The sequence below is a fragment of the Eubalaena glacialis genome, chromosome 16 (genome assembly GCF_028564815.1).
Source record: "Eubalaena glacialis isolate mEubGla1 chromosome 16, mEubGla1.1.hap2.+ XY, whole genome shotgun sequence".
In the NCBI taxonomy this organism is placed as follows: domain Eukaryota; kingdom Metazoa; phylum Chordata; class Mammalia; order Artiodactyla; family Balaenidae; genus Eubalaena; species Eubalaena glacialis.
Genome location: NC_083731.1, coordinates 87,162,289 through 87,189,952, shown reverse-complemented (window position 1 = coordinate 87,189,952; position 27,664 = coordinate 87,162,289). Strand labels below are relative to the sequence as shown.

Here is a 27,664-nt window from a genome sequence, read left to right as displayed (position 1 = left end):
GATGGGAAAATAAGGATCCGCATTATGAAGGCAGAACCTCGAACTCACCACCGCCCGCAAGCCTTTCCTCATCCTCCCGTCAGAGGGAATCTCCTCTTTAAAGCCCCATTTTCCTTATGTTTAAGGGTTGCTCACGGAACCCTTACATCGTTCTTGCTTCTGTACTTTTCTTATCCCGTCTACTCTGTGCATCCTCCCCGGCAGGAAGCAAGGATATAAGCAATAACTGAGATTAAACAGCCATAATGCAAAGGTTACGTCAGCACAGATGCCAAGACGGGAAGAACCGAGAGAGACACGATCCCATCAGGACCTCCACGCGCCGCCCCCTCCCCTCCCCCTCCCCTCCCCTCCCCCTCCCCTCCCCTCCCCTCCCCCTCCCCTCCCCTCCCCTCCCCCTCCCCTCCCCCTTCCTTCTCCCCTCCCCCTCCCCTTCCCCCTCCCCTTCCCCCTCCCCTCCCCTTCCTCCCCCTCCCAGCGGCCCCTGCGCGGCCGCCGGCCCCGCCCACTCCCAGCGGCCCCTGCGTGGCGGGCGCGCTCCCGGAGGTGCGTGCAGGAGGCCGCGGGTTGCCTGCGCTGCGCCATCTCCACACTCTCGGGCCGGTCTTCGCGGCCGCTGGGCTCCGCGTTCGCGCAAGGTCGCGGCTGGGCGGGGGCGATGCTCCCCGGCCCGCTTGGGCCTTGAGGCGGGAGCGGCGAGCCGACCCATTAGCTTGCCGACCGCGCCGAGCCCGCAGCCATGTCCGCGGGGTTCTCCTTCGGGAGCAGCACGCTGGGCTCCTCCACCGTGGCCGCCAGCGGGAGCGGCACGGGCGGCGGTTTCTCCTTCGGGACCGCGGCGTCTAGGTAACCGCGAGCGGCCTCCTTCCCGGCGGGGCTGGGGGCGGGCGGCCTGGGGGTCGCGGGCGGCTGGGGCGGGGGGCGCCGGCTTCCACGCGGAGGCCCGGCCGCGGTTTCGCCGCTTCTCTGGGCCCATCCCGGCGCCCGGTGAATGTCGGAGGGATGAATGGAGCTAAGGTTGTCGGATCTAAGCTCTTTTTAGAAAGAGAGGCTTCATAGGAAATTGTAAGGGGGGCAATGACAAGTTTCTCCCCGATAATTGAGACGCCATTGCAGGATATACGTTTATGGGACAGTAATGATTTCGTGGTTATTTTAAACGCGCTTTCAAACCTTTTGTGCCTTATGGGGCCCTATCCTCTTGTTTTTTTTGTTTCAAATACTTGTTACAGCACTTTTTGGTGGTAGTTTTGAACAGTATGTGCAAATTAGTATATCACAGGTGAGGACATTGTGCTGACTTTCATTGTCTTTTACTTAAATTGTGAAATGTAGACGCCATAGTCATCGTCTTTGTGCAGCCTGCTACCCCACCTCTTCAAGTGATAGCAATTTGGCCAGCAGACGTCCAGAAAGAGGCAATTAAAATAAAGATCATTTTAATGATGTGAGGTTTGCTCTTTAGAGCTCAAACTTTTGAAGATAAAAATGGAGATCATTAAATCAAATAATGTGCCTAGAATGAGTTACAAGATAGCTCCCGAAGCTGGTAGATCAACAAGGCAAAAAACCCTCCAGTTTTGTCTGTATGGGAGGGGGTAGGGTGGGCAAAGACTACCCAGTGAAGTCAGAAATCTGGAGTTTTCCTTAATAGCTCCTATGCTGTCGCTCTGTGCACTTAATCAGTAAGGCCTGATCATTTTAATGCTTTACTTGCCGTTTGCTTCATTTCCAGGCTCTTGTCATTCGTGGAACAAATGTTTGTTGAACGCATTCCTAAGTAGTGGGCCCCCCTTTAGGTGGTAAGATAAATAAGTTCTGCTCTCCTGAAGCTTACATGAAAGATCGTAATACTTAATGATTCCCGCCAGCTTCTCAACCAGTAACCTTCTCCTGTTAGATGAAAACTGCTCCCATCACCTCCTACTTTGATTAGTTCTCTGGAATCCCAGTTGGTGTCTCAACTGCTTTTACATCAACTTTTTTTTTTTTTTTTTTACAACGTTGTAGCCAGATTTAAAAAAAAAAAAAAAATTCCCATTGCCTCCCTTCAGTGATTTTCCACTATCCTTGGAATGAAGTAAAAATAAACCTTACCATGGTCTGCAAGGCCCAGTCTGGAACCTCTTCAGACATCCTGAGCCCATCTTCTGATTTCTGTTTGCTCCAATTCAGTGATCCAGACCCAACTGTAAAAAAAAATAACAGGCATACAAATAAGTAACTGAAACAGTTTCAGCGAAAGGTACTACCCTTACTCTTTGATATTTTCTATGCACTTTGATAGTTTCTTTTTTTTTTTTTGGCCTGATATTTTCTATTCGGTTCCGTTTCCTTATTTTAAAATGCTGGTTGTGAGCTACTAAATTGATGTTTTGCTCATCTCATGGGTCTTGATCTTAGTTTCAAAAACACAACTTGGGCTTTTTCTCAGTTCCTCAGGTGAAGGCCAAACCCCTTCCCACTTTAGGGCAGTTCCCTCTGCCTGGAATTGCCCTTTGACCTCTTGTGCTGAGCCGATGCCTGCTTGTGGGACTCAGGTGCTTACGTCGGAGGGAAGCCTTTTCTGACCTGTCAGTGTAGAGAGGTTTCCATCCCTTACCCTGGACCATAGCACTTAGCACAGTTGGGTCAGTTCGTTACATTTTTTGTTGACTTGTTTGCGCTCCATGATGGTGGAGATCTTTTCATGCTGGTTTTCCAGGAGCCACGGTGGAGCTCAATACGTATTTGTTGAATGCATGAATGATTGATAAATCTCTTTCTCTGGTTGGAAACTTCCTGAGGGCAGGGCCTGAGTCTCATCTACCACTCTGAGTCCCTGTGACAGTGCCTGGCAGGGCTTTTATGAATACTTGTTGAATGATTGAGTAAGTGAAGTATTAGCAATAAACTAGAAAAATGTATACATGCTGTGGAAAGGCTTGGGAAATTAATAAAGGAGAGACGATCTAACACCTGCCCATTGGAGTACTGGTTTGGAGGCCTAATTCTTTTGGTAAATGCACCTAGGTTAGGTTAGCTCCCAAGTCCACGGTAAGGCAAGATTCCATTCCTCATCTGGCAGGGTCTGCTGGCTTCTCTACATCATGTCCTTGTTGAAGAATTGGCAGATAATATTGGTTGAGGCAATAATTGGTTAGGTCTGAGGTAGCTTTTTGTTTTTCTTTAAGTGAATATTTCTGCCACAGAAATTTCTTCTTTGCTTCTCTGGGAAAGTAAGATTTTACTTTGATATATTTTCTTTGGTAATGTTTTCAATTTTATGAAGTTGTGAAACACTTCATTGTATCTTTACTTAAATTGTCAAGAAATTTTAAATACTTTAATTGTCTTAAAAATACATACTTTCACTGTATATCTTTTGTGTATTTATGGAATAGCAGTAAAAACATGGGATTGCTGACTTGTTTGGGAGGAAGGGAAGCATAATAAACATTTCCTTCATTTGATTCTTCATAATTTGCCAACAAAATGTTTCTTAAAAGTACGTTTTGGTTCTGTTGATTGTTTAAAGATCTGTGCTTTAATTCTGGGTGAGACCTTGCAGCCCTGCTCTGCCAGCCCCCTGTGCTTATACACAGAGGGGCACGTACACACGTGCTAATAGGGAAAGACACAATTAGGGTGCACCCTCTCCTTTTTCCTGCTCAGTGTTGGTGACTGATTTCAAGTTCTCCTTCTTTAAAAAGCTCCTCCCTCTCCGTTCCCCTCACAGTGATTAACTGGCATAGAACCTTGTACGTAATATGTTTAGTTGAATTTATAAGTGCTCTTTATGATAACAGTAGCAACAGCATTTATTGAGTGAAGGTAATGTGCCCTTCATAATCTCTAAATCTTTACAAAAAATCTTAAGTGGGTACTGTTATTCCCATTTTGCTGATGAGGAAATAGAGGCCCAGAAACGTTATGTCACACAAGTACCAGCACGTTGGAGAGCTGGTACCAGAGCCTGGCCAGAGCACTGCTGCCTGCCCCTTCCATTGAAATGCCACAGGCTGTGAAGCTTTTTTTTAAAACTGACATGGGGTTCCGCCATGGTGTTTATGTCTATGTGGAAGGCCCGGGAGAGAAGTAATAAAAATATATCTATAGCATGAACGGGATTTCCCATTATGTTATACATGTTGTAATCTCTCTTAACTCTCCTACATAATTTTTGAAGTGTCAAATTGTCAACATTTTTTGGCTTGTTTTCATAATTTGTTCTACCATTTATAGATAGCAAATTTGAGCCTCTGCAGCTTGCTAAGAACAGTTGAAAAGCTGTAAACTTTGTTCACATCACTTGTTATCATCAGCTGCTCTTTTTTAAGCTTTCAGACCCTCTGAAGAGGGTTTCTGCTGATCTTACACAGTCTTTGCAGAGGGTAGCTTTGCTTTGCAGCTTCCTCGTGCCAGGGTATGTCTGTTCTTTTCCCTCATCCCCACCCCCAGGGGTGGCGGTACAGCAACAGAGAGGTGGCGGGGACAGCTTCGAGTAACTTTCCTATTTCTGGGCATGTCTTTATGTTAGCAGTCGGGGAAGAACAAATGAGCTTAGCAGTGTGAATTGTACGTACATAGTTCAGAAGGAAAATGATCCATATTTGTAGGATTGCCTGTGGCTGTTTTAAAATACGCTAGCTTTCAAACAAAAACTGGTGAAAGCAGAATATATGTGATCTTGTTTATGATTCCTTGGCATCTGAAATCCTAATTGCTATAGATTCTGCTTTTCTTGAAGACTGGTGTTGCATTTTTTAAGAATAATTTTGTATGTGGATTTATTTTTATAGAGAACAGAAAAATATTTGAACGTGGTTGGTTGAAGGTGAGTTGTGATTACTTTTGTATCCTGTGGAGATGTGTGAGATGCTTAAATGGAGAAATAATTAACCTCGAAGAGCTAACTTACGTTTCCCGTAAATAAGTATTGGCTCTAGTAGACTTTATTTTGTGTTTTCTATGAACAAGCAACCCTTCTGTGGGGCTCAGCTTTGGGACTCTGGGGAGCACGGCGACTCCAGTGACAACATCTGCTCCTTCTGGTGGTTTTGGAACCGGGCTCTTTGGATCTAAACCTGCCACTGGGTTCACTCTAGGAGGAACGAACACAGGTAAGGAGGGTTGTCAGAGTCTCAGGGAGTGGGTTTGGGGTATTCATTCTTTGCAGGTTCTGTCCTGTGTCTCCTCCCTTTACAAGGATCGTCACTGGTGGTAGACCTAAAAAATGGTAAATACTGAGATGAAACGGCAGACAGGCATGTGGGATCAAGGGTCAGAGATAGGGCCGGCCATTAGCTGTGACTTATTTCAGTGTAAGGAAAGACAGCACGCACGTACATTTAAGAATTAAAGGAAATAAATCTATTTAAAAGTAATGAATTAAAGTAATTCAAGTTTATGTTAGATTATATAATGCAGTGTTTTATCTTGGTGAAGATTGAGTCAAGTTTACAATTTGGACATTAATTAATTTAGCATATATGGGACAGTCAGCTTCCTGTTTTGCTATAACATTATAATTTACATTCCTAAGAGATGTTTCAGATTTTTTTATTATTAAAACAATTGTTGCACTGGGAAAAGGGCAGGAGGTAAAGGTTTCTGGTGGACATTTCAATAATAAAAAGTTTTTTTAAAAAATACAGATATTTTGCTATTACAAGCAAAATATATGTTTCACTGGAGCCACCATTTTAAAAGTTTACTTCCTTATTTACCTTTATTCTCTGCCCTCAGAGTCTCTTGGTCTGTGTTACCACCTTTTGCATTGAGCTGCCAGCCTCGACTGCAGCACTTTGCACAGCTACACAGAGACCGTGGAAGAACTGCAGGCGTAAACGTGAGACCAGCCAGTGTGCCTCTTGAGACAGTGCCGGTGTTTTGTTTGGACTAGCTTTTTTTCCTCCTTGCCGGATTTTGTTATAGGCAATAGTTGTTTGCATTTTACAACTCTTAATCCCTAATTAATCAAATTATACACAGCCTGTGATATGAGAACCAGTGCTATAGGAGGAATGCTGTATTAGGCAGTGGTTGTGGTGGAAGATACTGTGATACCCGTTAGTCTTACCAGCAGTGTTATCACTCCCTGAGGGTGATTCCAAGTCTTGCCCTGTGACAGGCCAAAAGAATGCCATCTGCCACTGATGATTAAAGTTTATTTCTCTTTTTGTCCCCAGGAATAGCAACAGCTGTAACTACAGGATTAACTCCGAGTAAGAATTTTTGAGGGAAGATCCCAGATCTGTGGTTTTTCTACTCTTTCCTAATCTCTCACAGAGCTGGGCTATAGAAGAAACATATAAGGAACTGAATATAGATCATAGATACTGACTTTTCAAAGAACCTTTCAGTATTTGACTATTTTAAAAAAATCGATGATTATGTAATCCTTTTTTAGTTCAGAAAAAAAATTTTAATACAGAATTGTCTTTTTCTTTTTTTTTTTTTAAATATAGTGGGGTTTTTTGTTTTTTTATTTTACAGATTTTTTTAAAATTAATTAATTAATTTATGGCTGTATTGGGTCCTCGTTTCTGCGCGAGGGCTTTCCCCAGTTGTGGCAAGCGGGGGCCTCTCACCATCGCGGCCTCTCCCGTTGCGGAGCACAGGCTCCAGACGCACAGGCTCAGCAATCGTGGCTTACGGGCCCAGCTGCTCCGCAGCACGTGGGATCCTCCCAGACCAGGGCCCGAACCCGCGTCCCCTGCAATGGCAGGCAGACTCTCAACCACTGCGCCACCAGGGAAGCCCAGAATTTTCTTTTTCTGTCAAAATTTATTTCACATTTATATTTTTCAGTCATTTAAGCCCTTTTAGTGAAAAAAGAACCAAACTTTAGGCCAGAAGTCTTGGAATTAAGCGCTGGTTGTACCTCTAAATAATTGTGAGGCCTTAGCTGGTCATATCTGGCAGCTTTTAGTTATCTGTCAAATGAGGGTATTGGAATAAAAAGTTTTTGAATTCCCTTCCAGCTCAAAAATATCGTCGTTCTCTATCGTGATATGCTGCAGGGAATGTGGGTAACCAGGGTGACAGCGCCTTGACCTGGATGCCAGGAAATAATGTGAAAGGATGAGAGGACAGTGAGGAACCTCAATTAAAATTACTTAATTTAATTAAATGTAAACTTAAAATTGAAATAAATTAAAGATTGGTGAACTTTCTTCACTTAGATGCTGCTTACCTGTTATCAACAGAAAGCACGTCTGTCTACCAGCAAAGTTTCAGACAGGACTGGTTACAAGGGCAAGCAGTTGGATCCTCTCCTGAGATTTTAGAGCCTATGCGTGTTTTCAAAGCACGTTACTCTGGCAGGGACTTCCACTTGTGACAAGGACGATCCAGAAGCATAGTTTCTTTTCTCTCAGTGCCTTCAGGAGAAGCCAAAATGCAGGTCATTCATAATTTCTCTGTTTAGTAACTTTGCGTAACTACTCCTTCCTGGCTGTGGCCGTGAGTCTACACAATGCCTTGATCGTTGAGTTCATCAGCGGAATGTGGTGGAGGACCCTGATGAGGTCAGGGACCGCTGGGTGCCGAGCGATGGGTTCTGGTGTCACCTGATACGCGCTCTGAGAGACGCATGAAAGGCACTAGGAAGGCCGAGGAGGAGGAGGAGGAGAACGGGAGTTGTTGATTGGCGGGGCAGGAAGCACTGTTCCAGACAGGAGTGGACAGTGCAGAGGCCCAGTCATTAAAGGATCCAGGGAAATAGGAAAGGTACTTTGCTCTTGGAGTTTAGGATTCTGAGGGTAGGCATGGTAGGAAGAGGAGATTGGCGGAGCAGGTTAGGACCACATAGGAAAGGTTTTTGGGTACCAAGTCTTTAGAATCTATTTTAAAGACTAATGTATAGACTTAGTGGGAACCTTAAGTCAGGGGAATCACCAGCATATTATTTTGTTCTTTTTTAAAGTAACTTAGATAATTCCAAGAGTAGATTAGAGGTTGGAGGAGACTGATCGTGGAGGTTATTGTAATAGTTCTTGAGAGAGAGATGGCCTGAACTAAGGTGTTTGAGGATGTTTGTAATCCAGGGATATCTCTGAAGTAGAATTGACAGGACTTGTACTGACCGTGGGGGAGTTAGGAAATTTTTTTATAGGAAGATGTGTAGGGGTCCAGGGGGACATCCAGGTAGAGCTAGTCTTTGGAGACTCAGGTAGATGTAGATTTAGACCCATGAACCTATAGTTGAGATTCTGAAAGTGGGTGAGATGTTTCAGGAAGTGAGGGAGCAAGAATGGAGCCTTAGGGAGTATCATTTAAGAAGTGAACAGAGATACACAACTAGTACGTGTAAAGCAGATAGACAGTGAGGACCTACTGTATAGCACAGGGAACTACATTCAACGTGTTGTAATAACCTATAATGGAAAAGAACCTGAAAAAGAATATATATGTGTGTGTATATATATATAGAAAACTGAATCACTTTGCTGTACACCTGAATCACTGTAAATCAGCTATACTTCAATTTAAAAAAAGAGGCGAGGGCTTCTCTGGTGGCGCAGTGGTTAAGAATCCACCTGCCAATGCAGGGGACACGGGTTTGAGCCCTGGTCTGGGAAGATCCCACATGCCGCGGAGCAACTAAGCCCGTGAGCCACAACTGCTGAGCCCACGTGCCACAACTACTGAAGCCCGCGCGCCTAGAGCCCGTGCTCCACAACAAGAGAAGCCACCGCAATGAGAAGACCACGCACCAGAACGATGAGTAGCCCCCGCTTGCTGCAACTAGAGAAAGCCTGTATGCAGCAACGAAGACCCAATGCAGCCAAAAATAAGTAAATAAATTTAAAAAATAGGTGAACCGTGGAGGGAGACGGACAGAGGGGACTGGAGGGCAGTGACAGACGCAGAAGCAGAGCAGGAGGGCTTCAGGCAGCGGAGAAGATGTTTTAAATAGTCCTGGAGAAGAAGGACTGTTTGCTGCTGAGTGTAAAGGAAAGGAGGGGGGAAGCGCCGTGTTAGGTATATCTAGAGGTAGGGCTGAAATTGAATTTCAGTATTACCACATAGATTGGATTTTCATCTTCAGTATGCACCCTGATTTGGTGAATGATTTTTCTCTCTCATACGTGTATAAGTACATACACCTTTGTTCCATCTACGAGAAGTAGGCTTCCAGGCTCCTGATGGATACCTGTATAATACACATGCAGCTACAGTAAGCTGGGATGTTTTTTACAGGCCCGCCGGCCACCACATCTGCGTCCACGGCAGGCTTCAGCTTAGGCTTCAGCAAACCCGCGGCGTCCGCCACACCGTTTGCGCTGCCCATCACGTCTGCCTCGGCTGGCGGTCTCACGCTCTCGTCTGCTCTGACGTCGACTCCTGCAGGTGAGGCGTGTCAGGGAAGGGTGGCATTTTCTGGTTGAGTTCTAATTTCACTCGGTCAGTGAATGTAGGTATCCACCTTTGGTAAAGATAACTTCAGTTTGGGAGAATTTTTATTTCAGTCATTCAGCAGTGTTGACCTACTGAATTACTGGTTTGTGAAGATCAGCCTTGAGCGTTAAAGCAGCAGAGGCCCTCTTGGAAGTTGGTCTCTTTACAGAGCAAAGCAGGGGAGCGGGTGAGAGGGCCCATGTGAAACTGTTGATGTCTACTTTGTTTTCAAGGCGCACTTTGGTGACAGGGAAGGATAAAGAGTTTGCATAAACCTTGCTTGGCTTAGGATTCATCAGGTTTTGAGTGTGGAGTCAGTAGCCTGGGTTGAAAACTCTATTACTGTCTGGAGTCACTTAGCTGATACCATGCTGGTATTAACCAGAGCCCTTATTCCTGTCACTGGTTTTTGCTTTAAAGGTACTATTTCTTTCTGTTCTTAAGTATGTATAATGTTAGCTTTAGTGAGTGGTTTTTCTCAAGAGCCAAGTTTGTCGTGACATCAGTTTTTAAGAAAGTGTCTGGTGTTTGCTGTGATGCTCGCGCTCTGTGGGGGCTTACGGGAAAGTGTCTGGTGTTTGCTGTGATGCTCGCGCTCTGTGGGGGCTTACGGGCTCGCTTTTTGTAGCGTCCACAGGATTCACCCTGAGCAGCCTGAGTGGGACGGCAGCTGCAGCCACCACCGCACCCGCAGGCCTCTCTTTGGGGGGAGCCTTGACGGGTTTGGGAGGGCCGCTTTTCCAAAGCGCAAGCACGGCAACATCAGGTAACTGTGATATTTACTCTCCAGAAGAGTAAATATTCATGTTTAAATTTACTGTCTTTGTTTTGGTCTTTGGAGCAGATCACGTGGTCTCTTGAACCTTTATGTTTTCCTTTTAGTGTAAAAACTGAATTATAAAGTTGTTCATACATGATTGCCATATTTTAGAAATGCATTTTCTCAACATTGACTGACTAGGTAAGGAGGCAAGAAAGAGCCTGTTTCCGGAGTCAGTAAAGTATTCAAGAGAAGTTTGTCCTTTTAATAAACGGCAGTTGGATAGTCTTGAATCGTTTAGCCTCTAAATTCATTGTGACACAACTTGACCTCATAAGCCTGGTTCTGGGAATGGCTTTCTGTTATAGGTGTTAGGAAAGGGTGTTAGAGTGCTTTGAAGTCAGGACATTAAAAACAAGTATTAAATGATTTTATTATACTCAATTTTGTAGGTGTCTTCTAATAACCAAATCATTAGATGACTATAACGTACATTTCTTTGCAGGATAAATATTTAAACATCTTTCCCAAAGATTCCCATGGGAGCAAAACACAAAAATAATAGAAACGAGTTAGAGGGTAGTTTTTGTGTCTTGTTATTGAGTTTTTAGGTCTGTTCTGATTTTTCTTAGGCTCTTTGACACAATATTCAATGCTTACTTTACGGTTATGTTAACCTAAAGGTGCCACTGATTTTTTAAAAATTCATAACATTTATTCAGCTGTGTTTTTTCACACATTGTCAGGATTTAAATCCAGTTTTCATTTATCCCATGCTCTTATCCAGTATATCCTGCTGTTTCCTGTTTTTAAGGTAAATAGCATCTTGTCTAAAAAGAACACAATTGTGTCAGCTTGAGAATGCATGGACTTATGTGATTTACCAGTGCAGGATCTTTGAAATTTTGCTACTTGATTCACAGGTACACATTGATGACTTAAGATTACTAGAGTCTAGCTCCAGTTCCTTTTGTCTGTGAAGTAGGATTTAAATAAGTGAAGTCTACTTTTTTTTTTTTTTAAGTTTAATGGAAAAAAACTTGAGAATGTGAAATCTTGATGTTTGAACTTCAAATCTTTAATTATAAGTTCTTTAAATTTCATTAGTAGTAGAACTGTTTGTTTTATATTATACTAAAATCTTATGAATTTATGCTAGATTATTTTATTTATTTTCCCCCAGCTTTGTTGAGGTATAATTGACAAATAAAATTGTGTGATATTTAAAGTGTACAACATGAAGATTTGACTGTATACATTGTTTCCCCCCCATCAAGTTAATTAACACATCCAGTACTAGATTATTTTAAAAGTATAGAATTCCAAAGCATGATTGGAAGATAAGATGTATTCACCTGAAAATATGCAAACTAAAACTGCTTTGATAGAGAGGGTTTAAAAACAACAAGTAAAATCGAGTATCCACAAATATCCATGAACAGATATATTCTGGCAATTTTAATAAATAAAATCACATCATTCAAACTACATATACCGTTGAATCCAAGCAAGATTATCAGTCTTTGTCCAAAGCATGCTCTAGACTTGTATCTTACTATTTGTCTAAATCAAGAATGAAAATAATCTGGGATCCAACTTAAATGTATTTGAGTGCTTTGGTCAGTGGGGAAATCATTATAAAGACTGAGGAACTTCATAAGTGGCATCTGGCTTGTTTGTAGGACTTGGACAGAATGCTTTAGGTCTGTCTCTGGGAGCTGCAGCAGCTACTTCATCTGCAGGCAACGAAGGCCTTGGAGGGTTAGATTTTAGCAGCTCATCGGATAAAAAGAGTAAGTAATGTTACTCTTAATTTCACGTTCTAACAGTCCTGTTGAGGGAACTTAAATTCCTACGTCTGGAAGATTGTTAGTTAAATATTCAATAGTAAAGGTATTATTTTTAAGTTTGCATTATATTTCACAAATTTTGTGTGTGTTGTGCATTTAAGATTTTATTTTTGTAGACAACTCAGATTTGTATGTGCATATGTCTTATGTAACTATCTTAATGCGTGTTTTAGTATGCATTTTAAAAATCGGGACCATGGTACATGTTTTGTAACCTATTCCTTCTCTTGTAATATATCACAAGTTTTAGTCAGTGTCCGTAATTCTTTACAAATATTTTAATGCTGCTTAATGTCAGTTTTATGAATGGATATGTCATCATGCAGTCAGCCATCATCCTGCGGTTAGTGTTTGTTTCCAGATCTTCGCTCTGGGAAGCATCACTGTATTGGGTATCCTTGTAGAGAGAGGCATCATAGTATGGTAGTTAAGAGTCGGCTCTGGAGCTGGTTTGCTGGCTGCAGATCCTGGCTTAGCTGTTCACAGGCTCTGTGACCTTATTCAGGCTATCTCGGTGCTTTGTAAAGTAGGGGAAATAACAGTCCCTGCTTCATGGGGTTGGTTCGAGGATTGCTGCTGGTAAAACCTTGGGAGAGCCAGGCACACAGAAGATGCTGTGTGCTTTTATTATAAATTTTGTTCATATTTTGGTTATTTCCATAGGGCAAATACCTAGAAATTGAATCATTGGCTTATAAGGAGGGACATTTTGGAGTCTCTTGGCATATATTGTGAAATTGCTTTCCAGAAAGGTTTTACCAATTTATTTACTCACCAACCAGTGTGAAAATGCCCTTCTTGCTGTGCTCTTGGCATGCCTAATATCCTTTAAAAATTTTTTTCCAACCCAAATTCATTTTGCAGTTTTCTTGTGGTTGTTGGTTCTGTGTGTGTGATCTGCTTGTTTTTTGTTTCACAACACCTATTCTGTTTCTGATGAAAGCATATTCAGCTGGAGCACGTATATACACACTGCACTGAACCGCTTGGAAGAGCTTAGAATGGCATAATGCATGAAGTTGTAAAATATTCAGTGTCTTATCTGTATAGGGATTTTAAAAATTGGACATGGGTTTTATTGTAGGAGATACTTGTTTTAAAGAGTGAATTACTATCCTAAAAGTTGGTAAAATCCTTTTGATCTTAGAAAATTTGGATTTATTTCTCTTTGAATGAAAAATTTTAAACATAAGGTCCTGTCTCTTGTTTTTACTTAATTTTCTTTGTAGTAACTCCATAATTCAAAAAATAGCCTTAGCTGTTTTAGCAGCTTATTTTTTTTTTTACTCAGGTGGAGCAGCCTGTTAAGGGGGCCTTAAAAAGTGTCAGCTGAAGCTCTCAGGACTTAGACTCCTCGGCAGGGAGAGTTTTCAGGGAAGATAGTTGAAAAAGGAAGATTCTTGCCCTTGAAAGAAATAGATGCAAATCAGCTACCTAACTGTGTTTATGTGTACATAAACCTGTCTGTAACATGCTGTGTTTAGAGTTGTGACAAGTCGTGACATCACGTGCTGTTTAAGAGGCATTCTAAGAAATCCTTAACAATTTTTATTTATACCTTAGTTTGTGTTAACTTAAAATTTGTATTTGGAATACATTGATAAATAACCTATTTTTACACGAAGCTTCTTGAATTTTCTAGGTGATAAAACAGGAACAAGACCAGAGTAAGTTTACAATTTAACTTTTAAAATATTTTAATTAAAGAGTTTTACTTATTAAACTATAGACCAATGGTATGGTTGGAAGTAAATGGAACCTTATAGGTATTTAGAAGAAAAATTCTTTTAAAGTTTTGTCAAAAATAAAATAATAAGCATAGGCTCTGGAGAGATTATGGAAGGTCAGATCTTTAAGAAAATTTACAACCATTTCTTCCTAGGAAATAGTTGGCTTTTCCCCAAATAATATAGATAAACACAAATATATGTATGTGTCTTTTTAACTTAGTAAATGTTGAACAACTCATGGAACTTTACTCTTGGAGCACTTTTTATTTATATATACAAATTAAAAATGTATATATACCATTTATTTTATATATAAATTACTGTCCCAGCACCATTCACTGATGTTGAAGTAGGGAGAATAACCTCCATGTACGTCATGTATACATTTGAAGATCATTATTTTCTTGCCAATTGTATTCTCACATAATTTCTATTACATTAAATAAAGCATTCGTAAGTAAATGACGAAGCTGCCGCCTCCCAAACATCTTTTGTGTATTTTAGCCTTGTTACGTAAAGGGCGAAGCGGCGAGAGCCTGCCGTTTGCCCAGGGTTATGTCCCCAAAGTTGTACAGATCTGCGGCTCCCGCCATTACAGCCCAGTTTCATTTATTCCTGTCTTCCTTAAATAGTCATCATTCTTTTAAGCTACTCCTAGGTCTTATTTTGTTGAAGAACAAATTGAAGTTGTAAAATATTGTGAGAAACTCATTGTGAGAAGTTTTGCAGACTTCCTTCAGTGAATGCTGTAATATTTTTGAACTGAATGAAAAGTCAGTCATGGAATTTTTGAGCTGGAGGAACTTAGATTAATATTTCATCCCGTCTGTGGTATTTTCTTATTTTATTCTTAAACACTTAGTCAAATGCATCTACGTGTACTTATAATAGATGCCAATCTCCTTAGAAAAGAAACCTCCATGTCAGATGAATTGTTAGTTATTTTGTAGATCACGAAGTTTATTGTTCTTTATAAAGAACTTCAAAATCATCCAAGAAGACTGTAAATGGGGAATATTTGCTCTGTTTTCTTGTATCTTAACACATACTGTTGTAGAACTCAGCTGTCAGCTTTTTTTTTTTTAACATCTTTATTAGAGTATAATTGCTTTACAATGTTGTGTTAGTTTCTGCTGTACAACACAGTGAATCACCCCTAGGTATGGAAGACCTGAAGAGACATTTCTCCAAAGAAGATATACGGATAGCCGTCAGCTTTTTATGTTCTCTGATGTTAACGCGCCTGTGGCATCTTTCTTAGGGATAGTAAAGCACTGAAGGACGAGACTCTGCCTTCCGTCATCTGCCAGGACGTGGACAGCCTGCAGTAAGTGTGCGAGGTGTCGTCAGCAGACGAATCAGACTGGAGTGCCGGGAGGTGTTTCAGGGGGACCCTCTCCCCCTCCTGAGCGTTCTAACGTGGGGAGCACTGTGGTGCTTTTAGAAATTAGGGAGAACGCAGAACAATGGGGTTAAAGAAATAAAGGAATTAAAATTCTGTAACTGCCATTCTGTGAACTGTAGGTGAGTTTTTAATAGTTGCTTCTTAACACACTTGGACGTAAAACTCTGACCAGCCTACTTTTTTTTCTGTATAAAACCAAAGGTGTATTTTTTTTAAACTCAGTTTTATTTATTTTTTTAGGAAATTTGTGAAGGAACAAAAACAAGTCCAAGAAGAAATTAGTAGAATGTCTTCCAAAGCGATGCTTAAAGTGCAGGAAGATATTAAAGCTCTGAAGCAGCTTCTGTCGCTGGCTGCCAGTGGGCTGCAGAGGAACACTCTCAGTATTGACAAACTGAAAATAGAAACTGCTCAGGTAAACTGTCATTTTATTGTAGGAGTTTCGTTTATTTTTTTTTCAAGTAGAAATAGGTCTTTTTAAAATTATGAAGTTTCATACAGACATGCTATAAGAAAACCATATAGCGCATATACTCTTAAATTACTATACTAACAGTCACTGGGTTTTATTGAGTGCTTACTATGTATGAGGCAGTATTCTAAGCAATGTAGATATATTAACCTAGTGATTTTTCACAACAGCCCTATGAGGTAGGTACTGTTATTACCTCAAACAAGAAAACAGAGAGCTTTGTTTCTATGAGCATAGATTCAGACCCTGGTAATCCGACTCTAGAGCTTATGCTCCTGACTGCTTTGTTTCATAAGCGTGCCTACTGCCTAAATTATTATATTATGCAAGAGGGAAAAACACATTTTTTTAATCTCTCAGTGGTTAAATATAAATTATATCATGCTTTATAGATACTAAGTTCCAGTGACTTGCTAGTTTTGTTAGGTCTCAGTTAATAAAAATGGTAATGAGGCTGATACCTTCTGTCACTAATGTCTGCTTGCTTCTTGTCCTGGTGGTATAATATATAACGTAAAGTATCTTCTTCACATCAGTGGGGAAGAATGATGATAGATGATTTACTTGTTTTATATTTCACAGTTGTACAGTATACTTGATCTGATCATGGCAATCTAGAAATCTTTCCCTGATCTGTTAATGAGCTTTACGTGATATGCGCCTTTTTAATGGGTTATCAGGGTGCTGTGCTCTTCATAAATTAAGTGATAATATTTTAAGTAAAAATTTGTAAAGTGCTTTGTGTCTTTTTTTATTGAAATGTAATTGACATATAACGTTATTAGTTTTAGGTGTACAACATAATGATTCAATGTTTGTGTATATTGTGAAATGATGACCACAAGAAGTCTAATTAATACCCATCAGCACAAATAGTTAACATTTTTTCCTCTTCAGATGAGAACTTTTAAGACCTACTGTCTTAGCAACTTTCAGATATACAGTGTAGTATTGTTACCTGTTTTCACCATGCTGTAGGTTATATCCCCAGGACTTAACTTATTTTGTAACTGGAAGTTTGTACCTGCTTATGTGTCTTTAAGTCAACTATTGGAGAATACTTTGTGACATTTTTAATAAATGTGTTACCAAAATAGCTAATCTAAACTATGATACTTAGAGAGTAAAAAAAATTTCATGTGTGAAATTTTTATGAAATTATATGCACAAGGTCATTATCAAAGTAATAGAGGAGGCAAACTCAAGGGAAAAAAATGAACACAAGAATGGGAACCATTGTAACTCTCACACTGGGTGATTCCATCCACAAACACTTGTGAGACACTTGTCCCATAACCAGACTTGTCTTTCAGAGACAAAAGGAGAACTCCAAAGTACTGAAGTCTCGTGGGGTAAGTGAAATGCCCAAAGACTGAGAAAGAAGAGGGTAGGAGTCGAGAGTTCCCTTAAGGGAAAATGGCTTCTGAGTTGAGTTGAGGAAAGTTTATAGGAGATCTCAAAGGAGTTTGCTCTGTGGTTTCTCTTATTTCAAATACACAGGAATTAGTGCTCTACCCACAGTCTCGTGAATTGCCAATTGAAAACAGAAACATTCTGACTCCCTTAGTGAAGGAGTTATCCATCTTATTAAATCCAAAACCTTTTGTTCAAAGAAAGCCTTTCTGGGAAATAAAAGCAATTCTGAGGTAAGGAGCAGCGTTGAGATTGTGAAGACCAGAACCTTATGGAAGTAAAGTCTTTCACATGCCCTGTTTGGGGGACATCACTTAAGAGTCCAGATAAGTCGCGTGGTTAATGTTTTCTGTGGGCAGGGCAGGTGCCACGTGGTTTGTTGAAGTTATATTGCTGAATCCACAAATTCAGAGAACCTTTTTGAGCATCTGTTATGTGCAGAGCACTTCCTCTGGCATTTGGGATCAAAACACTTAGAGTATCCTAGGGAGAGTGAGCTAAAGCAGTCACGTAAGTGTTCCAGGGACAAGGTGTGACGGAGTGCAGCGGGCTCAGTGGGCGTTTCCAGCCTCCCTCCGGAGCAGGATGCAGCGGTAGTGGCACACTCAGAGTTGAGCCTTGAGAGCTGCGGGAGTGGTTCCCAGGCCGCGAGGAAGGGGCAGGGTGACAGGAGAAGGCGAGGAGGCAGGAAGAGGGCGTGTTGGAGGGCCTGCAGGCCCTTAAGCGTTATGGGAGCCCCGCCAGTGGGACCCAGGCGCGGCTCAGCGCTGGGCAGTCCAGGCTCTGGACCCGTGTCCGGAGTCACAGGACGGAAGCCTGCGGTGGAGAGTAACACGGAGGGGGAAGGGACAGTTAGAGACCGTTAGAGACTTCACAGCTGGGCAGTAAAATGAGGGCAGGAAGTTGCTGCAGGGGACGTAAAGTTAGGATAAGAGACTTCTTTTTTTAAAAATTTATTTATTTATTTATTTATGGCTGTGTTGGGTCTTCGTTTCTGTGCGAGGGCTTTCATTTCTCCAGTTGCGGCAAGCGGGGGCCACTCTTCATCGTGGTGCGCAGGCCTCTCACTGTCAGGGCCTCTCCCGTTGCGGAGCACAGGCTCCAGACGCGCAGGCTCAGCAGTTGTGGCTCACGGGCCCAGTCGCTCCGCAGCACGTGGGAGCCTCCCAGACCAGGGCTCGAACCTGTGTCCCCGGCATTGGCAGGCAGATTCTCAACCACTGCGCCACCAGGGAAGCCCAGAGACTTCTTTTTAAATAAGGGAAACTTAAATAGACATTGAAATAGAGGTTGCGGAAGCAGTGAAATGATAGGAATGTGGAGTGTAAGTGGGTTAGACACATTATGAGTCTTGAGAAACCATTGGCTGGAAGATAAGAGTGGCACTGAAGAGGAGTGGAAGGGAGGTTAAGTGTGTGAGGTATAAAAAATTGGGCCCCTAGACTCAGGTCTCAGGTCTTCCAGCTACGTGGCCTTGGGCAAATTACTTAATGTCTCTGTAACTTCGTCACCCACTTTATAGAGTTGTTACTGAGGAGTGACCATGATAATAGAAGGAGAGCCTGTAGCACAGGGCTTGGTACACAGTAAGTAAGTACCCAGAATGTTAACTGCTGCTGTCATCAACTTCAGGGTTATTACTACTACCTTGCTTTTTTTAAATAGTGTTTTCTATAGTTGTATTATTACAGATTTTAAAATAGTAACACCATCTTTTAACTGTGGATGAATTGACTTCACAAATCCTACAGGAATCCATGGTTTCTTAAAATAGACCATAAATTTATTATAAAGTTTGTTAAAAGTGTAGTTTGTCTTGCCTGGAAGGAGGTTTTAGCACCTTGTAAAGCGGCTTCATCCATAATAAGTTCTCACAGCATATGAAGCTCCGGGAATGGCATTGTTGAAGTTTCAGTCCAGAGGTAGTTGGTATTTTTAGCCTAACTTTTAATTGGCTTTTTCTTTTTTTTAACCTCTATTATATCAGGAGTTAAAAAATGCTGAAATAGCTTTAAGAACCCAGAAAACACCACCTGGACTCCAACATGAAAATACAGCTCCTGCTGAGTAAGTTAAACAAATGTTTCTCTCTTTAAAAAAGCAGAACAGTAAAAACAGTATACAGGGTAGGGATTTTTAGTTTACTTTGTAGCAAGTCTGGGCACTTTATGTGGATTTTTAAATTTAACTCTCATAGTAACTCTGAGAGGGTATATTGTCCCCATTTTATTGAAGGGTAAGTGAAGGCTAAGGTCTGCGCTTTTACCCACTATTATGCAGTTGCACTTCATATTACTTACAGGGTCTATTCTACTTCATTACATTGTGCAAATAGTAGAAACTTACATTTATACCCATAAGGACTTTCAATTAAAAAATACTTTATGATAGTCCCTTCCTTAAACAGGGCATACTAAGTATAGTTTAACTCTTTCACTTATTTCCATAACTTTTATTTGCATACATAATAAATCTTCAGGAAGAAAAATTACAAAGTGTAGATGAGTGAACCTGAAAAACCCGCCTGTACCCAGCTTGTATATTCATGTGGTTTCCATGCATGTGGTATATGTCTTGTCTGTGTTGTGCAAGAGAATAATAGCTAATATTCTCAAATGCTTGCCATATGCCACGCAGCGCGCTTGGCACTTCACCTGCTGTATCTGCTTTCCCACAAACCCTCCACAGCTGTCACATTCCAGTCTTAGAGATGAGGAGTCTGAGGCATGAAGAGGAGAATCCTGAGCTTCTGAGTGGTAGGGGTCTGTTTGACTCCTGGCCCCTCACCCTTTTTTTTTTTTTTTACTTTTTATTATAATTTCAGATTTACAAAAAAGTTTCAAGAATGAAACAAAGAATTCTCATGTATCTTCCATCCAGATTCCCTGCATGTTAACATTTCTGCTGTAGTTTTGTTCCTTGCTCTCCATATGTGTAAATACATTTTCCCCGTGAACAGTTAGAGTTGCTTGCAGATACGATACCCATTAATGCTTGAGTACTTCAGAGTGTGTTTCTTAAACATAAGGATACTCTTTTACATAACCACAGTACAGTGATCCGAATCAGGAACTGGACAATGGCAGTGACACTCCTGGTACCTTACTCAGATTAGCGTGGGATGAGCTCCTTCGCTGGACTTCCTCAGTATTTTATTCTGCTGTCCTGTTCTTCATGCTGCCATCAGAGATAATTTTGAGATGGGTTGAATTGTGTGATTTTCCACTGTGAAAAGCTTTCACAGTTCCCCATTTCTTGTGGAGTCGTGTTCAGACTGCGTTTTGTGCTATTCAAGGTCCCTTTTTATCTTTCTAGCCTTCTCTCGTTAAATTTATCAGAATAGTGATTATAATTACGTACTCTTTCTGTAGTACACTGTAGTGTTTTCAGATTATAAATATCAATAGTATTTCAGATTATAAACGTAAGAACTGTAAGTATTCGGCTGTAAAATCTAGTTGACAATTGCACGTTTTTTTTTAACTTTTTCTTTTGAATTTTAGACTTATAGAAAAGTTGGAAAAATGGTAGTACAAAGAATTTTTTTATATCCCTTACCTGCTTCCCTTACTGTTAACATATTACATAATCATAGTATAATTATCAAGAACAGGATTAACACTGGTACTATATTAACCAAAATACAGAACTTATTTGAATTTTGCTGTCTTTTCCACTAATGTACTTTTTCTGTTCTAGGATTCTTTTCACACTGGATTTAGTTGTTGTTTCTCCTTAGTCACTTCCAATCCGTAACATTTATTCAGTCTTTCCTTTTCTTTGATGACCTTGACATTTTTGAAGAGTATTAAGTTATTTTGTAGATTATCCCTTAATTGGTATTTTTTCATGATTGGAGTAAGGCTGTGCATCTATTTTTGATACCTTGGTAACTTACAAGTTTGGGTTTTTGTTTCAATAATATCTGTGTCACTTAAAGATACATTATGTCATCAGACTAATTCAAAGGCCCTACTTAAACAGGGGCATATTTTTGTTGGAATTTTGAATATAAAAGAAACAGTGTTTTAAAACTGTGATCTGACTTGGTAAATGTTATTGTATAGCTACTTCAGAATCCTGGTTCAGCAGTTTGAGGTGCAGCTCCAGCAGTACAGACAACAGATTGAAGAACTGGAAAACCATCTTGCCACCCAAGCGAACAATTCACACATCACCCCTCAAGGTAACATGCTTTCCGTGGTAATTTTTTTTTTAATAGCACTATTTTTTCAGTTAGGGAGCTTAAGCTGTTGTTATATAGTCGATATTCTAGATTATTACTAGTAGTTGTCTTAAACTGCCATAAGACAATTTCCTTAAAAGTCCTTGATTAGATCTTTATTTCCTATAAATATAAAATGCTTTGTTATGAATTGTTATGATGTAATGGGCAGATGTCCTAGGGCACCCCACCCACCCCCCTGCCCCCCAGATTACTGATGGAGGAATCCTTCTCTCAGTCTGTTCTGCTGTCTTCTCTCATCCATGGAAGTATTGGTGTAGTTTATTCATCCTATACATTAACTGTACCAAAAATTGGACTCAAGTAATAGAAAAATATCGATTGTGTCATATACATATTTGTGTGATAATATGATTTTCTTTTATAGATTTGTCAATGGCTATGCAGAAAATTTATCAAACATTTGTAGCTTTAGCTGCACAACTTCAGTCTATTCATGAAAATGTGAAGGTAAGTTCTCATTGCCTGTTCATCTATCTGGACATCTACACCCAAGTGAAGTATTTATTTGTTCATTCACAGGACAAAAGTATCCATGCTTATTACAGAAATAGCTAAAGTTATATGTAAGTGAAAAAGACTAAAACTAAAATAATCCAAATCATGCCCAGACACAACCATGGATAAGATCTTTAAAAAAAAAAAAAAAAGATCCAAGTGTCCTATGCACTCTGTTATTTTAACTTTTTTCATCATTGTGAACCACATTCCACGTTCATACACACACTTCTTCACCATCGTCTTTAGTAGTCAGGCAGGATTTCACTGCATGTGTCTATGTAGTTTGTGTAACCCGTCGTCTTCTGTTGGACATTGGGTTGTTTCCATCTCTTTTAGTTTATTTCTGTAGAAAGTAAACAGTCTTAGTAGCAAAATCATGTCTCACTGCTTTAATTTTATGTGTGTTTTAAATGTTTATTGATCCCTGCATAAAAAAACTTGCTAACAACATTTGTCCCTTCTAAACACAGGAAACTGTATTTATTAAAATAATAAAAATAAAATAATTTGTCACTGAATATTTTGAACCTTGTGTAATATGTTCATTTTTAGAAATTATTTGGGTGAAATGTTAATATACATATACTTTTTCCAATCAAGCAAATATAATTAAAGTCTTTCTTGGAATTATGTATAGTCAGAGAAAACCTTTAAAATTCAAAGCATCCAAACCTGAGTCTAAATAAATTCTTAACTGTAATAGAATTTCATGGAGATTACCAGTATTTTCATTTTTATTTTTATTTTAATTTGATGCATGGTAATAGAATTTTTTTTAAGTTAACCTCTTAAATCATACCATTTTTGAAGTGATAGCACACTTCAAACCTTTTGCTTTAATAGATTTAAAATTTTAAACCAAATCTTTAAAATAATTTAGTTTTAAAGGAGGAATTTTTATTAAATTCTCTTGAAACTTTGTCTAAAATAAGTGTTTAGCGTTTTAAAGTGCTAAGGGTGATTCTCTGTTGGCACTCTGAAGTCTGTGTTCTGCAGATGTTTTTTCCCATTAAGTTTTATTTTGAAAGTTTTCAAATATACACAAAAGTAGAGCACTATTACAATGAATGCTCAGGTACCCACTACCCAACTTGGGCTGTTATTAAGATCCGGCTGGTCTTGTTTTATCAGTTCTCCACACATGCTTTTTTCCCCTGGAGTATTTTTTTTTAATTAATACATTTTTATTTTATTAAAAATTTTTTTTTATTGAAGTACAGTTGATTTCCCTGGAGTATTTTAAAGGAGATCTGAGACATATCATTTGTAAATATACATGTTTTTTCAATGGCAGTTTCTTCTCTCTGGTTTGAAAACTACCTTTTTCGGTAACAGGGCCATAATACAATGAGACAGAGATTTGCACAAAAAACTCCAGTTCATGTTGGATAAACTTTACCTGAAATTTTGACCTACTCCTTTTTTTAATACACATCCCAAGAACCCAAAGGATGTTCCATGATCAGATTTGACATTTATTTTCAGCTGCGTTTAGTAAACTGTAATTTCTAGACTTGTTCACCTCTTATAAGGGTTTTTTTTGTTCCTTTTGTGGTGTTATTAACAACACAGATAACCTGTTGAAACAGGCTTGAGCCACCTGATCAGCCAGGCCTCCACAACATTGACAAAATTAGGCGGCGTAAATTTTATTAATTCTGTAGATCATGGCTGGTGTCAGTTTTTTGGGTTTTTTTAAAAAACTAAATGTCTTTTTTAAGTTTCTAAAGTAGGTCATTATTTCCCATTATCTGAAGTAGAACTAAAATTTATGGGCTATTGATGTCACACGCTGCATGGTATGTGCTTGTAATCGCACAGAAAGAGGGAGGATGCGTTTGGGGGAGATCCGTTCTCGTAAGCTGTGGTTTCTGATGTCACAGACCCACTTCTGAGTGTATTTCCCCAGTTTCCAGCTCTCGGCAGGCCCACTTGCACACGTTGCAGAGGTGGGAAAGCTTGGGACTGGAGCATGATACGCTGACGTCCACATGGAAAGAGGCGATAGCTTTCAAATGCTGGAAATACCTGTCACAACCCAAAGCCTCATATTTACTAATTTCTGCTAAGAACAGGTTGGAAATATGAAAATCTTACGTCTCTTCAAAAGTAGTATAAAACTGATCTAAACTAAGCTAAACCCTTAAAGTATTTAATAATTCTAAGGTGAAACAGAATCCTTCCTATTAATGGCCTTAATTAAGGCAAATGTTGTGTTGGGTAATCCAGCCCACTTTATGAACTTGGTAATTTTTCTTTCTTACTCTGAAATTATAAACTCTCTCTTTTCTTTTCCCCCCAGTTTGGTTACATAAGCTCAACATGAGTTATTCTCATTGTAAAATAAACAATGTTGATCAAGTAAGAGCCCTCTTTATACCCTCCAAACTCTCTCTGCTTAGGTCATGTCTTAGTATGTGTCACCCACGCCTTTTATTATTTATTTATATATACTGATAAAAAAGGTATTTAACAAATATATATTTAGTGGGCTTTTTTTTTTTTAAAAAGCTCTTTGAATCTAAAAGTTATCCAAAGTTTGGCCTTTGGAGGGGAAATTTTCATGAGAAACTGGAATATTTAACATTTAAAATGGGATTTTAGATATTACTTTGCTTGTCTAAAAGCTTAGCTAACTTATTTTAAAGGGGGCCTCCTGAAGCCAGAATATGTTAGGCAGTTGATCGTAAAGACATATGACTAAAATAGGGAAGACAGCATACAGAGGTGTGATAGAACTCTCCGATCCATCGCTCAAATCCTTCTGATTTGAAGGTTAGATTAAGTGTGTAATGTTGGCAGTGTTTCTGATCTGTCTTTGCTAACTTATTTCATGGTTATATTCATCCTTATATTATCCAAGTCAGCACAAAACTTGATTAACCTTTTCTCTTTTTCATTCCTGTAGGTTCTCAAAGAACAGTACCTTGGCTACAGGAAAATGTTCTTGGGAGATGCTGTGGATGTGTTTGAAGCCAGGCGGGCAGAAGCCAAGAAGTGGCAGAACGCGCCCAGAGTCACTACCGGACCCACCCCTTTCAGCAGCATGCCAAACGCAGCAGCCGTTGCCATGGCTGCAACACTTACACAGCAGCAACAGCCTGCTACAGGTCTGAACGCATTCAAGTTATAGCTTCTTACTGTTAAAATGCAGAGCATTTATGTGCATTTTTATGAGTCTTCCTTTTGTGTTAGCACTGAAGAAATTTCTATGAGTAGCTGTTCCAATACAGTCTAAAAATTGTGATGGACACAATTATAAACATATACCTGATAAAAATGCAGGGTAGTCTTAGCAATAATTATACATCAATTAGATACTGAATATTGTGAATTAATGTTATTTGCTGTATTGCTATAAATGCCCTTTAGAACATGGTGTTTCACTACTGAATTACATTTAAGAGCAACAGATTCTAAAATTGTGACTGTATTGTATATTGTTTTAAAGTCAGAGGTGAACCAGCCATAGGTTGCACTTTTCATACCTGATGCTGACGGGTGGTGTGCTCTCACATGCAGTGGTTACAGAATGCCCACACTCAGGATGAAGTATGTCTTTATCGACTGAAGGTGTGTTGAAGATCAGTAGGTTTGTTTGATCAGAGAACAGGCCTTCTTAACCAAATTTGGAAGAAGGTACATGCTAGAATTGTTTGTACCTTTTCAAAATGAACAGAACAGTGGCAAGAGCAGGAAAAAATGTTATATGAGATGCTTTGGATTATACATGAAGAAGTATGAGCTGGGAGGTTGAGCAGATGAAAACAACTGGTGAGATGCTGGAAAGCAGATAAGTTTAGTCCTTGGTTTAATTTCACTTCTTATGAGGGAAACATTTTTGTGGTCTAGTTCTGCAGTGTTTAGTTTGGTCTTGTGTCTTTCAGAGATTACTTATCTTTTTACTCCTGTAGTCCCTATTTTCTCAGGCTTGAAGTGTGACATAGAAAAATATAGTCTTAATGGATACTGATTTTTCTTTTTACTTGTTCATAAATTTTTGTGTAGTGCTTATTAGTTATTCTATAGCATGTGTGTTTCTGAGAGTTCCTTATAGTCCAGTAGTAAATTATAGTACAAAAAAGTAAAAAACGTACATCTCTAGATTGCGTTCAGGCTGCCTCTACTTGGGAAGCATTCTCTGTGTTTCACTATTGGCAGTTTAAAAAATTGTTCTTCACATTTGGAGATGACAGAATTGACTTACCATCAGTAAATGGTTGATGATAGATTTATGCCAAACCCTCCGTGCTCCATGGCTGGACCCATGTGAATAGTGGCTGACATAAGGACTGTGTAGTAGTTCTCTAGCTGGCTGGAGTATAGGGTTGCGTTCTCCAGTTGCAGAGGGAAAAGAAGTCACTATGGAATTGGTTCCTATCAGGTCATTATGGGATGGATAGATATCAAATCAACCCCATAATGATGATTATCAGTTCTTGTGATTATTTACCCAGCTAATCAAACTACCTATAGTAGCAGTTTACTTTTTAGAGTTAATATTAATCCTAAAATAGATCAGAGAAGCGGGATTTGGTTAAGTGTTCTTTAAACATAAGGGATTTCTATTCTAATCAATAAAACTTGAGAAAAGTCAGTTAACTGTTATGCTGTAAGGGAATTTAATTATCTTCTTTGGTGTACAGCTAAAATTGAGGCAGAACCACCTGTCGGATTTTTGTTTCATAAACTTTCTTACGTAGGCAGTTTTGAGAGGTTTGTAGGTTTTCGCTCTTACATTTTGGGCTCATGGGCATCTGAAGAAGTATGTTCATTCTGTATGAGTGCCTCCTGTGTGCTAGGCTCCAGGGATACAAAGGTAAACAATGGAGATGCGGTCTTTGCTCTCTGTGGTGGTGGAGAATATTCGCTGAGTTGAGAGTCGTCATCTTGAAGAGCCTTTCGCTCACATGCTTTAATTTTTTGTGGACTTTCACCAGGCTTTGGGGAAACTGACCGCCTTGTACATTTCCTGCAGTTGTGAAGCCCACATAAGGGCTTTCTAATCAGGTGGCAGGAATTGTAATTTATTAACTTAAACAGTCTTACAGTGTTTTCATTTTGAGTTGTATGGATTTTTGGAACTGAGTAGCTAAACAATAGCGATCATTTCGTATTGTCTTCTTGTTTCCCACTTGTTTCTCTAAAGGTCTCGCACGCTCCACAGCCCATCCCTTTATGTCTCTCCCCGTCAGGATTAGCTATTTTAGTCCTGTCACCACTAGAGTGAGACGCAGCGGCTCTGTTAGATGCATGCAGCCCATTTAGAAATGCCCCTCTTTATTGCATTGTGCTCTGTACCCAGTGACTTATTCTTCTGTCCTGTGACTGATGAAATCCTTTTAAGTGCCAGTAACAAATTATAAAGACCATCTAGATGAAGCTGGGTGAGGCTTGTGTGCTGTTTTTATACAGCCCTGTTGGTGTGTGCAAGGTTTGAGTTGTCAGGGGGGTTTTGCTTCTATTTGCATATGGATTCTTGACTTTTTAATGTAAAAATGCAGACAGCTTCTTAGGCTGATACCTTCTGAAGGTGCTTTCTGTGTAGTCTTTCTTGGAGGTGGAAGTATGGACATAAATGACTTCTTGATCCTTCTTTAATGTCTTTTAATGAAAAAAATATATATATGATAGAACTTAGGCCTGTGTGATTTATGGTTATTGCTTCTGAAGGCTGAAGAGAACTGATGAAAAACTCTGCAGGCTATTTATGTATGAAATAAGCATCATACATGGATTACGTGATGGTAGATCTGGAGTACACTTGTCCACCAGTGCTTCCGAAGCCTCTTAAAAAGCTTAAGACATTTACGTTAGGCTTTTCGGTATAATTTTAACTTAGGATAGATTGTTTTAAGCTAATGTACTGGGATTAAGTTTTGCTGTTGTGTTTTGACACTTTT

The 27,664-nt window shown here is 39.8% G+C and overlaps 1 protein-coding gene across 1 annotated transcript in view; it reads left to right on the top strand.

Moving 5' to 3' along the window:
- The first annotated feature begins 548 nt into the window (after positions 1–548).
- The window catches only part of NUP58 (nucleoporin 58), a 34,935-nt gene continuing 7,819 nt past the window's right edge, over positions 549–27,664 (top strand). Inside the window, exons 1-12 of the mRNA XM_061170578.1 lie at positions 549–846; positions 4,960–5,102; positions 9,187–9,336; positions 10,013–10,150; positions 11,827–11,937; positions 13,637–13,661; positions 14,986–15,051; positions 15,370–15,544; positions 19,002–19,081; positions 21,082–21,200; positions 21,628–21,710; positions 24,670–24,871. Of these exons, the coding sequence (XP_061026561.1) occupies positions 740–846; positions 4,960–5,102; positions 9,187–9,336; positions 10,013–10,150; positions 11,827–11,937; positions 13,637–13,661; positions 14,986–15,051; positions 15,370–15,544; positions 19,002–19,081; positions 21,082–21,200; positions 21,628–21,710; positions 24,670–24,871 (1,399 nt within the window). The 5' untranslated portion in view covers positions 549–739. The remainder of the gene's footprint in view (positions 847–4,959; positions 5,103–9,186; positions 9,337–10,012; positions 10,151–11,826; positions 11,938–13,636; positions 13,662–14,985; positions 15,052–15,369; positions 15,545–19,001; positions 19,082–21,081; positions 21,201–21,627; positions 21,711–24,669; positions 24,872–27,664) is intronic.